This window comes from Myotis myotis, unplaced genomic scaffold (assembly GCF_014108235.1).
Source record: "Myotis myotis isolate mMyoMyo1 unplaced genomic scaffold, mMyoMyo1.p scaffold_m19_p_3, whole genome shotgun sequence".
NCBI lineage: Eukaryota > Metazoa > Chordata > Mammalia > Chiroptera > Vespertilionidae > Myotis > Myotis myotis.
The window spans coordinates 120,468,008-120,481,561 of NW_023416335.1; the positions used below are offsets into that span (position 1 = coordinate 120,468,008).

Below are 13,554 nucleotides of genomic sequence, written 5' to 3' on the forward strand. Positions count from 1 at the left end.
GCCTAAAGTAGATAGTTGCTCATTAAATATTTGTTGACTGACTGAAAAGCAAACAGAGCTATATTCTCAGAACACAGTCCAGGGCACACAGTGGGCATACAATCAGTGCTGCTGAGTCATCCACAGAGCAGGCCAGGTCGTTACACCACATGGCCATGCCCTTGCCTCCGCCAAGGCATCACATGGATGATCACCCTCTCCTCTTCCTGCCCAGTGAGGATGGAACTGGGAGGTCCAGGGTGGTGCTTCTGAACTACAGGGTTTCCTGGTATAGAGCGGAAAGGAGACTTGCTAGCCATCCCTATGGTTCCAAAATGCCCTCAGGGAAAATTATGTTAAGAATCCCTGACACTCGACTTCTAAAGCACTTTAAATAAATAAATAAATAAATAAAGTTTGCGAGCCACTTTCATAAACATTATTCGCAAACTATCCTGCAAATCAAGACAAATCTTAAATAACAATTATGTGGTTGTTGTTTTTAACATTTTTTTCTTTTCCTTTTTTTTAAATCCTCACCCAAGGATATGTTTTTATTGATTTTTTTTTAGAGAGAGAGAGAGAAACATCGACATGGGAGAAAAACATCAATCGGTTGCCTCCCGTATGTCCCTGACTGAGGATCAAACCTGCAACCCTGACCAGGAATCCAATCCGCCACCTTTAGGTGTATAGGATGACACTCTAACCAACTGAGCCACACCAGCCAGGGCCAACATCATATTTTTTTACTGTACATGATCATGGAGGAAAAATTAGAAAATACAGATAAAGCAAAAAGGAAAAAAATACTTCAGATCCTAATGCCTAGAGATGACAATACTTTAGTCCATATCATATCAGATTTATCTATATATCTTTAAAAGTAGGATAATACTATCACTGCTTTTGTGATATTATTCCCATTTGACTAGGTAGCTAATAGAGGTCCCAGGTCACACAGCTATTGGGGGAGTGCTGGAACTGAGTGTCCATACCCCTGAACCAGGCTGCTGCTCAAACTCCAAAGAGCTGGAAAGATGGAGGCCTGCGTTTTATGGTCATAGAAATGAAGCCCAGCAAAGAAGTGTCTGCTCTGATTGGGCTTAGGGGGTCCCCGAGTTTGCCATGGGTGAGGCTGGGCCAGGCCGGCAGCTCGGGAGTTCCCACCTCTGCAGAACTGCACTTTGCCTTGTAGTAAATAGTCACAGGGACAGCAGGGGTCAGCTGTCAGGCAGGGGGCCCGGAGGGAGCCGCTGCCAGGTGCCAGGATCTGGCTGACCCCAGAGAGCAACTGGATATCTGTTTGGAGGCCTTGGAGGGCTCGTGCTCTTTGTATTTTTAGAAAGGGAGTAAGGACACAGCAGGGACCAGCAAGTGCTTTGTTGCCCCGGGGCATTGCCCGGGGTGCAGAAAAGGTGCTTCCAGTCTAGTTTGGGGCCAGTGGCTGAGGTAGGACTAGCCTGCCTGCCTTTCTGGTCAGGTATTGTGTTAGGCAAGAGGAAGGATTTCCTCAGGGCTCTGACCTTCCAGGAAGAGGGTAAAAAAACAAGAGCTAAACAGGGGCTTTCAAAACAGCACAGTGGTTAAGAGTTTGTGCTCTGGCCTCAGACAGACCTGGGTTCAAATATCTAGTCCCCTATCGCTAGCTGTATGCCCTCAGGCACGTTATTTAATCTCTCTGACCCTACGCTTCCCCTGGTGCTGGCACGTGGTAAATACTGCATAAAAGAGGCTGTAAGTCTGGAAGAATTGAGTGTGGGCTGTCGGACATGTTCAGCAGCAATCCGCTGTGGATTGCTTTCTAGAGAGTTCGGCATCCCTTTGTGTGTATGGACCAGACCATACGTTAGCTTCTGGCAGTGAGGGGGGAGGGGTGGAGTTCTCCCATTTTACAAAAGAGGAAGCTGAGAAGCACAGAGGCTGCATGACCGGAGGCCCCGAGAGCAGAAATGGGAGCCAGACTCAGTTCAGACCCCTTCACTCCAAGCGCAACGCCAGCCATTCACTCAACCTTTATTTCCCCAGACCCTGGCCCACGACATCAGAGCTGCTGCTCAGAGTGCAGGCGTTGGGGCTGGGAGAACGTGGGATCCTGCACTTCACTGCTGCTTTTAAGTCCTGAGGAAGGGAGCGAGAGTGGGTGTGAGAACCAGGAGGGAACTGCTGGGCCAGGACGGGGACAATAGGGGACTGGGGCTGGGGCTGGGGCTGCGGCCATCCTGGCTGCTTCTGAGCCCAGGCCTCACTGGACTGGCTAAAGCCAGCAGGGGACATCTGCCATGGAGCTGGCCAGCCCTTGGGGGCTGTTACCCCTGGCTTTGATCTGGGGACTCCTCTCTATCTTGGTTTCACCTGCCCCTGGAGCTGCATCTGGGCTTCTTCCAATAAGTGTAGCAGTTTCTCTTCCTCATCTACAGCCTGTCTCATCTATGCCAGGACCTCCTAGACACTACCAACCACAAGGAAGCACACACACACACACACACACACACACACACACACACACCCCACACACACACACCCCACAAACACCCCACACACACTAATGCTGTGCTGAAGTACTGAAGGGAGTTGGGAGTACACATGCCCATGTAAGACAGCCATTTACTGGCACCCCCAGAGGGCTCCATATAAGAGGACCACGGAGCACAGCTCATCATGGTCCTGCTTCTTAAGCCCTTTCTGAACAAATATAGGGGGTGACAAAGGCATCATTCATTCATTCATTCATTCATTCAGCAAGCCAGGCTAGGTGCCAGGCTCTGGGATTTGGCAGTGAACAGGACAGATAAAGTCCTTGTTCCTGTGAAGTTTATCTACCAGGGTAGGATTGAAAGGGCCTTTTTATCTCCTGGCTTCCCTCTTTATCCACTTTGTTCTCTGCTAAGCCTGTCATTGTAGGGGTTTAGGGAATCAGGGACATAGGGAAGGCAGGGATCTTTGTTGTAGCTTAAATGTGTAGCACATGATAGGAACTAAAAACATATTTGTTGAACTGAACTGAGTAGGAATCTTGGCAGGCTCTCCACAGGGCTGGGTGGAGTGGGAAATTCACCACCTTCCCCTTTTCCCAGCTCAGTGTGATAGGAACCATTTTATGAGGTCTCCTCACCTGGACTGTAGCCAGAGATTATAGAAACAGTTCTTATTGCTTCTTATTTGAATTGTCTGAAATTCCAAGGAAATAATTCTTGCCTTTTGGAGACATAAAATCTAGTGGGGACATACGAAACTCATACACACCATTATGTCGAATGTTGATATTTTGTGTTATGATTACTTGTTCTGAAAGTCATTTTTAGTTACCTGTGTTTAGGCCTCCTATCTGGATTTGGGTTTCACCACAAAATCTAAGGTTCTATAGAATAAAAAAAAGACTCGGTAAATGTTTCTGAGTAAAGACATGAGGAAGATCTAAGATAAATGTATCAGACTCTTATAAACAGGCCCATGATCAGCGGCTGGGCAGCCATAGGCATTGGGGAGACAAGCTGCTGGAGCAGGCTGGCTGCTTGTGCAAACTACTGAAACTGTTCAGCAGACAGCTGTAGGTAGGTTACCTAAGCATACTTCCGACTGGTGTCCACCTGCGAGTTTACGCAGCCTGTGCTTCCAGGGACTGGATGGCGGTGTGGTTAAGGACGCAGGCTCCAGAGCCTGCCTGGGTCCAAATCACAGCTCTAATACTTAACAGCTAGGTGATCCTGGGCAAAATTACTGAATTTTTCTTTGCTTCAATTTTCTCATCTGTAAAGTAGGTGTTGTTACAATAATTCAATGACAAAATCCATATGAATATGTCTAGCACTGAGTTTAGAAGATAGTAAGCAGTTTGGCAGGATGGTGTAGACCAGTGGTGGTCGGCAAACTCTTTAGTCAACAGAGCCAAATTTCAACAGTACAATGATTGAAATTTCTTTTGAGAGCCAATTTTTTTAAACTTAAACTATATAAGTAGGTACATTGTTATTAACTTAATTAGGGTACTCCTAAGCTGGCCTTTGCTAAAAACATGGTGTTTTGTGGAAGAGCCACACTCAAGGAGCCAAAGAGCTGCATGTGGCTCGCGAGCCGCGGTTTGCCGACCACTGGTGTAGACCAACGGCCCTCAAACTTGAGCTTGCATTAGAACCACATGGAGGGATTGTTAAAACACGGATGGCTGGGTTCCACCCATTTCTAAATCAATAGGTCGAGGGTGGTACCTGAGAATTTGCGTTTCTAATAAGTTCCCAGGTGATGCTGTTGCTGCTGCTGCTGCTTCTGGGACCACAATGTAAGAACTATTGGTAAACAGAAGAAAGACATAGGTTTAGGATTTTGACACTGGGACCACCCCTTGGTATCTGGTGACTTTGGGCAGGTAATCTCTTTGAAACTCAGTGTCTTCACTGGTAAAATGGGGCAATTAGTACCCACTTCATGGGGGAGGGGGAGCTGACACACAGCATTATCTTTATTTAGGTTCTGTTTTTTAAATTTTAGCTCAATTTGTTGGCCCTTGAAAGAGGAGTCAGATTACAATGAGCACAGATGGTCTGAGTGGGCTTGGGGAATGCACTGGGAGCTCCAAAGTGGGGCCTAGAGCAAAAACACCCAGGAGCAAGGTGCTACTTCGGAAAGTACTCCTGTTTAAGGTGTGTATTGGGAGAGAGCAGAAAAATTCTTTGGAAATTTCTATGTAACAAACCCATGATTAACTTTGGACCCTAACAAATGAGTGTTTCCTGAAAGCCACTGACATGGTGACCTCTTGCAAGGGAGGTGGAAAATGCTTCCTAAGGAAGAGCAAGCAGGTCCCATGGGTTTCCTATCGCAATCCCTAAGCCTTCCCGTCTCTTCTGCACACCCTGTTTCCGTTTACATGTAGCCCCCTTTTGTTAGAGAGAAACCCTGTCGACCTCATGGATTCATAAATGGATCCAAGCACTTGGGTTCCTATCCCCTGGCAGGTTGAGCTCACCCAGGGCCTGCAGAGCTGTTTTCTGGCGGGGGGGCCCCTAGTGGACGACGGAGGCACTGCAGACTTTCCCAGGGTGGGGCTGCTTCCACGTGCCCTGCCAGTGCTGCAGCTGTGAAGCCTGGGTTTGCAGCTGGGGCAAGGGCTGGAGCCTCACAGCAAGACTGTGCCCAGGGCTCGGAGGAAATTTCCAGGCCGGTTTGGTGTTATCATCAGAATAGCACGCAAAAGACACCCCACCCAAGTGGATTAAAGACTGCTGATTTTTAAGGGCAAGATTCACTGTCTTGGCACTGGAAGGATGCAGTCAGAGCTCTTGCCCCAGACACAGGCCTCAAGGGTCTGGGCCTTTGCAGGTTTTGGCCTGAAGACCAGGGACAGCTTCCAGCCTGAGTCATTCATTCCCAGAGACAGGATACCAGGGAGAAAGGGCTATCTCTGGGCCACAGCCTTTCATTTTAAAGGCAAAGATTCACTGTCTGAATCCAACTCCCCTCACCCAGAAGCCATTGTGCCTGAAATCCCATCCTTAAAGATCCTTAAGATTTTTGAAAAAATCTTTTTGAAGTAACTCAAATTAAAAAGGCAATCATCTATCATGTATTTATTGTGGCAAGTCACTGAGCAAAGCACTGTGGGACCTGGGAATATGGAAGATGGAGTCCCTGCAGTAATGCGGGCAGTGATGGGCCGTCTAGAGAGGTGTAAACAAGGCCCAGGCCAGCACAAAGAGGGCAGCCTTTGCACAGGGCCTAGATGGAGGGTAATGGGGACAGGGTCTAGAAGGGAGGGAGGCTTCCTTGAGGCCGGGGTAGCATGGAGAAGAGAGGCCTTAAGTCCTGGAGCAAAGGATGGGGTGTGTTAGGGAACAGTGAGTAATCTGGTGTGACCCAGTACTGCTGAGCAGCAGGGAGCCTGGCACAAGAGAGCCCTGAGGAGGGTTAGCCTCTGCCCCATCCCCCGTGGGAGGAGGAGCAGGATCCAAGCTAGAGCGGTGGGTGGAGGCCGTTGGGAGCATCTGGAATGCCCAGTCACCGCAGAGAGCGTGGAGACCCAGTGTAGGCGGGCTTGTCTGAGAATTTTCTCTCTGAGACATAAGCCTGGTGCAGCTTCAAGTTGAAAGTCACAGAGGTAAGAAGAGAAGGTGCCTAATGGAGTAGAGAAGAGACATTTCAAAGACCATGGGGGTTGCTGAGAAGACAAAAGGTGCCTTCAAAATTTGGGCTGGGACAAGCCCTGAATCAGAACACATTATTTAAAACGCCCCAAGGCCCACAGGTGGGAGTATAATCCTGAGTGGGAGAGACTTTTCTTTCATATTTATTTAAGTACTTTCACCCACATTATCTCATTGATCTCTTTAACAGCACTTTGTGCTAAACAGAGCAGATATTATTCCCAGTTCACAGGTGGAGAAGGTAAGGCCAGGGTAAGATGAAGTTATAGCTTCTGCTTTATTGTAACCATTGGCCTTTTGGGAGTGCACATTTGTTTTTGTTTTAAATTTGTATTTTTTAGTTCAAACATTCACATGGTTCAGAATTCAAAAGACACAGGTAAAAGTCTCTCTTGTCTCAACTCTGTTCTCCCAGGTTGCCTCCTACCAGTTTGAACCTAAGCCTTTGACTCCAGGTATAGCGCCCTTTCAGCCACAGGGGTGCGGGGCTCAAGAACACAAGCCCACTGCAAATTCAGGAAAACCTAATGCAAGCCCCACTCAGGTAGAGTTGTTTTACCTCCTCTTAGCAAGTGTATACATATGTATCCATATGGGACTATTTAATTGTCTTCTTTCATCTTTAGATTTTTATTTCATTTTATTTTTTGTTAATCCTCACCCAAGGACATTCCTCCATTGCTTTTTTAGATAGAGTGGAAGGGAGGGACGGCCGGAGAGCGGCAGAGAGAGAAACATCAATGTGAGGGAGATACATCGGTTGGTTGCCTCCCTGACTGGACAGGGGAATGAACCCGCAACTCAGGCACGTGCCCCTGACCTGGAATCAAATCCCAGACCCTTTGGTTTGCTGGCCTATGCTCTAACCACTGACCCACCGCCTAAGGTTCATCTATATATTTTTATCTTTAGATCCTAAACTCCTTGGAGCCAGGGAGTATGTCTTCAACTTCTGGGTGGTAGCAGAGTAGGGGTTAAAATTATAGTCTCTGGCACACAGAGAATTGGGGTAAAAACTGTGCTGTGTGAACTTGGGCAAGTTATGTAGACTCTCTGAGCCTCTGCTTTTTCAACTATTATTAACATGTCCCCACACCAACTTCACAGGGCTGATGAGGACTAGATTCAATGGCTCATGTCCCCTGTTTAACCTTATACCAGGCACAAGGTATGTACTCCGTAAGTGTTAACTACTATCATTCCCAGTGTACTATGAGCCTACTGTGTGTGCGCACAGTATGACAGACCCAGGTACCCTTTCAAACTTAATTCTGACAGAGGATTAGGGACCTCGGGCACCTAATTAAAAACAAATTGGCAGAATAGGCTACCCGGCCAATACTCTTCCTGGGCTGGGCCTGTCCGCCCTTTATGGAAAACCAGTCAGCCAGAGCTCTGGCTCAGCGACTGCTCTTTTTTCAGGTGAGACCTGGCTTCTCTGGATTGTCAGTCATTTTGAGACCAACAGAAGGGTCAAGAGGCCACCACCCCTGAGCTTATTGTGTTCATAGCCTTGAGTTTGAATTGATACACAGGGAGACTGCCATATGGCTTTTCTTGGGGCTGACAAGAATGACACATTAGAGGGTCACCAATGCCCTGGGGCAAAATGACTCACTGGACCTGCCCCTGGGCCTGGCTCTACAGCTGTCTGACCTTTGCCTCTCTCAGGGAAATACTCTCAGGCCCTGATAATTCTCCACTCGGAGGAGGGGCTTCCCCACCCCTACATCACTCTTTGTTAGAATGACCCAAGAAACGACTTCCCCCGACTTCCCCCGACTTCCCCCGCCCTACCCCCTCCTTTGTCTCAAATGAAAAGAAAAGGGGCCCAAGTGATGGGACCAGGCTTGCTCATGCATCTACTCTGTAGCAGAACCAGGACTTGAACCTGGGCCCAGGGTGCCTTCCGTGATACTTTCCTGGCTGCCACAAACCCCCACCTCCTGACGGCTCCTTTCCCACAGGGCACCCACTCACTGCGGCCACAGGCTCCAGGTCCTAAACACTCTGAGCAGTGGTTCCCACGGCCTTCTGGTAGGACAGTTACCCCTTTGAAATCTTGTTTCCAAGAAATGCAGAATGCTATCTCAGAGCTTGTGGTCCCCATAATGTCAATAAACAATGAAAAATTTGTTTACTTTTCTGTTAAAAGAGGCATTCCTTTCCTAGGCAACAAGTTTTGTAAAGAAACAAAAATAATATAGGCCATCAAGGATTAAGAGATAAAGAATGAGCAATGGAGCAATCCATGACTTCAAGAGCTGGAATCCACACCAACCTGGGGAGCGGGGACTTGGCAGGAGAGCTGTTACCCGGGCTGTCTGAGCTGGAACCAGAGGGAGGGAAATGGTGGTGCCGGGAAGAAAGAAAGACTGGGAACCGGGTGGAGGGTGTCTGTCGTGTCCCCAACTCCCTTGCATCATCCTACCCGCCTCACCAAACCCAAGGCCTCTTGTTGCCCAGAACCTCCATGTGCTCCAGAAAGGAGCTCTAGATCTACTCCCACCTCCCCCACACCTGCCCCTGCTCCAAGCTCCTATCAACCAAAATCCGCCCCCCCCCCCCCCCCCAGTGTTCAGGTGTCATTCATTGGTTGGCAGGATTTGAATAGGTTGCTTTCTGGAATAGGAACACTGGAATCTCTGGTGTGGCTACCTGCTGTCCTCCAGGACGGGGGTTGGGTACGGTGGAATGGAATAAGACGCACTGAGAGCTAGATCTCAGACTGGAAAAAAAGAAGAGCTTGCAGTTCTGTCTTTCCTTTTGAGAAAGATCAAAGTCTCATCAGTTTTTCTATAGCTTCCACCCCTCCAGAGATGGGATTTTTCCTCCTGTTTTATAGATGTGGAAACTGAGGCCCAAAGTGCCAAGCCCAGAGGCAGATCTGGGCCCAGAAGCCAGAAAGAAGTCCTTGTCCCTCCAGCCCCTGCTCTGAGGAACCAGAGGAAAGGGGCTGGGAACTAGGGCAGAGCAAGTGGGTTTGAGGGGAGGGGAGGCCCCAGCAAGCTCTGTCAGATCCGCAATGCAAGCTGCTCCAGAGCTGCCCATCTGCCCTGGGAGAGGGCAGGGGCCAGGGGAGGGAGCAGGCGAGGCAGCGATTCCTACTCCCGTGAAATACCAATGACTCAGGCTGGGTGGCTCCACTAGCTGGCCCAGCCCACATTCCCGGGCCTTTGTTCAGGCTGCCTGGGCCTAAGCCTTAAAGGGCCAGCTCCTAGAAGCAGGAGAGGGGGCCACCCTGCCCATCACCCGGCCTGCCACCCTGAATCCTTGATGGGTTGCTCCTAATTTCTGGGCAGTGGGTAAAAAGGGTGGCACCTTGTGGGATTTGGGGTTCATCCAGTCGAATTCTCAGGCTATAAAAGAGGATCCTCAGGTCATTTCAGTAAGCCCCCTGCCTCAGGGCAGGACTGCACCTGAACTGACCAAGAAGGATGAAGAAAACTGTTTCCCTCCCTTTCAAAGCAACTTTTTCCAGGGTCTCACAGTCCCAAGGCAGGTAGTGCTGGTTCCCCACCCAGTCCTGGCCCCATCTCAGGACTGGTTTATCCTTGGATTGTCATTGGACACCCGTTTGATGGGCTTCAGGTTGGCCTATCCAGACTTGTGAACCAGGCTCCCTGTCTTGGGCCTCCAGGAAATCTAGGTTCCACAGAGCCTGGCTGTCAGTGGAGTCCTCGGGAGGAGAAACACCACCCGCCGCCACCAGGGCAGCCTGGGTGCCCAAGTCACTTCTTTGGAGGCAGCGCGACACCATGTGGACACTGTGGAGAACTGGTGCCTTCGGGAGCTAGGACGGGCGCACACTGCAGAGCCTCCCACCACCATAGCTGAGACGCATCCTCAGTTGTGGAGCAATCCTGAACTGGCACAAATAAAAATAAAAGCAGGCCCTAAGTTAGGGCGGAAAGGATGAGGCTCTAAGATCAACTTAATAACAAAAGCCTAGAAGTTCTCATAAAACTTACAAATGGCAATATTTTTTGTTGAGGCCTGGGGACACCTGTGTCCCCAAGTCCCCACCCCCTCACACACTATTTGAATGTAAGGTTTTGTCTACTTTCATATACAACATTTCAGAGAAGGGGTTTTCTCCCTTGAAGCTTTCACAGTAATTTCACAGTTTATCAGATCTTGAACCGAGAGCTGGATTTGGAAGAAGGAACAAGTGCAAAGCTTGTAGCTACTGGGCAAACTGATGGTGGGATTGGGGGTGGGGGTGGGGGTGGGCACAGCCAAGCCGGGAAGCGGCTCTCGGGCAGAAGCACTTTGAATTGTGGAGAGGGCTGGGCTGCTCCACAGACTCTCACTTAATATGTCCTTTGAACCCAGAATGACCCATTGCCAAATGGGCTAGAACCACAGGTTTTAGCCGTGGTGTTATTGTGGGCTATTGGCCTTGGCACCGAACAAGCCCAGCATCCAGGAGCATCCAGAACCCTTGGATACCCCCTCCATCTACCCATCCATCCACCCACCCACTCAACAGCTATCCTGCTGTGGTCATCTGCTGAGGTAGCTCCCTGCCCCAGGCTGTAACATCTCTCAAAGTCCTTCCTTGCTCTCCTTCTCACCACCACTCAGGTTCGCTTCCTTGTCACCCTGACCCTAAGTCAATACCATACCTTTCAACAGGTCTCCTGCTTCTGGGCCCTACTGGCCAATCATCCCAAGCATCACTCCTAAATAAGTCTCCCTAGCATGGCCCCAAGTTCTCCCGAGTGACGGCAGCGTGCCTGCAGCACCCAGCCTGGATTTCCTGGCTCGCCCCAAGCGTCCAGCCCATGTGCCTGCATTGTAACTCCATCTTTTGGCGTTCGTGACTTCTTGAGGATAAGAGCTTTATTTTATATTTCAAAATCAAATCAAATGTAAAAAACAAAGGGATTTTAGCATAAGTGCACACACACATACAGGTGTGTTTTGATTTGGGCCTGTGTTTGACAGCCAGCGAGAGTGCCTGAGCACAGCTGTGGCCCAGTGCCGAGGGCTGAGTGGGATCAGAACTCAGCTCAGGATCCTTTTGCTCAGCTGTGCACCCGCCTTGGGGCCACAGCACCCTGGGAGAAGGGGTGCCTTTCCTATTGAGCCCAAGCCTCCTGCTATTGTCTTCTGAGAGGCGTTGCTCTCAGAGGAAAACAGAGTGGCCCTGGGCCTGGCCCGGCCCAGGTAAAACAGCATAAAATGAGTAAGGCACATTTTAGGAGCAGCTGAGACTCCTCCTGGCATCCTTCAGATGAATGTGTGAAGGTGTGACGGAAGGGCGACTCTACCCACTGTGAAATATAAATTACAACATAACATGATTTCTTTCAGGCCATAAAACTCAGCAGGGTGTTACCTGCCCTCACCTGGTTAGGAGTGAGTTTTAGTAACTCTCTCTCCTTTCCCTTCTAGAGCCTCCCTGGTAAACCTGTGCTTTCTCCCTTACAGCCTGAGAACCCCAACCCCGGGAGGAGCCAGCCCATCAACCTGAACCATTATGCCACCAAGAAGAGCGTGGCCGAGAGCATGCTGGATGTGGCTCTCTTCATGTCCAATGCCATGCGGCTGAAAACGGTGCTGGAGCAGGGGCCGTCCTCTCAATACTATGCTACCCTCATCACTCTCATCAGCATCTCTCTGCTCCTGCAGGTCGTCATCGGAATCCTCCTCGTGGTCATTGGTGAGCCCAGGCCTGGAGTTGGCCCCAGAGCCCCTTAGTGGGAAGATGAGCCCCAAGTGTCTTCCCTGTACCACTCTGCTTTGTACATGCCTACTTCTCAGCCATACACGAACCTGGTGTAAGCCCTCTGCACCTACAAATGCCCAAGTGACACCTACAGAGTGATGAGAGGCACCCTGCCCTACCTCTTGGTGCTCCATACAGAGGCCACTCAACAACACTGCTGAGTGACGCCCTCACTAACTTGTAGCAGAGTCCCATATCACCTGTGTGAGCATGCACCCCACTCAGAAGATCCGGTGGTAAGTTCCCAAACCCTGATTCTATGAAGCACCACATGGATGCCCCCACACTGGTGAGGGAAGAGGTGTCCAATGCAATGACACCACCTCCCTTGACTTCTGCCACATGGATCTCTGAGCTGCCAGACTTTCTCTGAACTCTAGTGGGTTTTGTGAGGGAAGCTTCAGACTGTAGCCCCACCCTGACTTTTACGTCTCACTCTCCACTTCTCCACAGCACGGCTGAACCTGAATGAGGTGGAAAGGCAGTGGCAATTAAACCAGCTCAACAATGCTGCCACCATCTTGGTCTTCATCACTGTTGTCATCAATGTCTTCATTACAGCTTTCGGGGCACATAAGACAGGGTTCCTGGCTGCCAGGACCTCAAGGAATCCTCTCTGAATTCAGCTTGGAACCTAGGTGAGGGAAGCGGAGAGGTCCTCAGGCCCAATGGCTCCCCTAGGCAGCCCTTTTCTCACCTCTGGGGGTTTAGGGTAAGAGAGAAATCCTTGCCACGCAAAAGGAGAAAGTAGATCTGGGACAAGGAGGGAATCCTGGAGAAGAGCTTGGATGGGGACTCAGAAAGGCCCCCAGTGCTGGTAACGATTCTTCTCCTCTAGTTTAGGCTCGGGTTTTTCCATCGCCTGAGATGGGTGGGAGGCAATGTGGATAGTGGTTGGCTCAACCCCTCCGGCAAGAGGCAAGATGGAGATGTGGGATTTCCCCCTTGGCACTGTCCAGCAGTCCCGGCTACTCAAACTGTGGTCCATGAACCAACAGCAACAAAAGCACCGGAAGCTTGCTGGAAATGTAGAATCTCAGGCCCACTCCCGCTCTACTGAGTCAGCATCTGCATCTTTGAAGGCTGCAGGGGAATCGCGGGCACTCTGCCTCACCGCCTGTTCTCGGCTTCCCCACAGGTACTGGATCTGGAGCTGCTTCCGCCTCTTTCTTCCCTGATCTGCCAGGCTGATGAGCACTTCCCCTGGGAGCTCCTGAAAGAGCCATGTAGATGCCTGCTTCCTACCACAGCACCCGAGTGAAGATGGGATAGTTTACTGGTCCAAGTGAATTTCATCTTGGTCCACAGGCCTGAGCTCAGCATGGGATAGTGCCAACCTTTGCTTCTGGTGGCACCTGAGGCATGTCGACCCAAGGCCGAGTCCACAAGCTTAAGGACTCTGGTTCTGACTTACTCCATTCCTCCCCTTTGTCCCATCCATTCCCGGGCCTATTTTCCCAGGTAAAATGGAATGATTTCTATCTATAAAAGTTTCTGCAAATCCACTGAAGTCAACCTTTATGCTTTTAGCTGCATCTGAGCTGCCATCTCCACCTGTGTCCTGGAAAGGGCTCAAAGGATCAAACTCCAAGCCTGGAATGAGAAAAGGCTTTTAAATCACTCCCTCTCCTCTGGATTGTGCTCGGAGTCAACTTTCCAGGCCCCACATGCCTTGGGCCAATGACCATCAGCTACACCAAT

The 13,554-nt window shown here is 50.0% G+C and overlaps 1 protein-coding gene across 3 annotated transcripts in view; it reads left to right on the top strand.

The window, feature by feature from the left end:
* Positions 1 to 13,098, top strand: part of NINJ2 (ninjurin 2) — an 83,685-nt gene extending 70,587 nt beyond the window's left edge. Inside the window, exons 1-4 of one of the 3 annotated variants that reach the window (XM_036301328.1) lie at positions 5,941 to 6,073; positions 11,556 to 11,787; positions 12,307 to 12,491; positions 12,992 to 13,098. In XM_036301328.1, coding sequence (XP_036157221.1) covers positions 11,634 to 11,787; positions 12,307 to 12,473 — 321 coding nt within the window. In that variant the 5' untranslated portion in view covers positions 5,941 to 6,073; positions 11,556 to 11,633 and the 3' untranslated portion in view covers positions 12,474 to 12,491; positions 12,992 to 13,098. Of the gene's footprint in view, positions 1 to 5,940; positions 6,074 to 10,352; positions 10,638 to 11,555; positions 11,788 to 12,306; positions 12,492 to 12,991 lie in introns of those variants that run through there. The other 2 variants (XM_036301329.1, XM_036301327.1) reach the window with 2 other exon arrangements.
* The last annotated feature ends 456 nt before the right edge of the window (positions 13,099 to 13,554 follow it).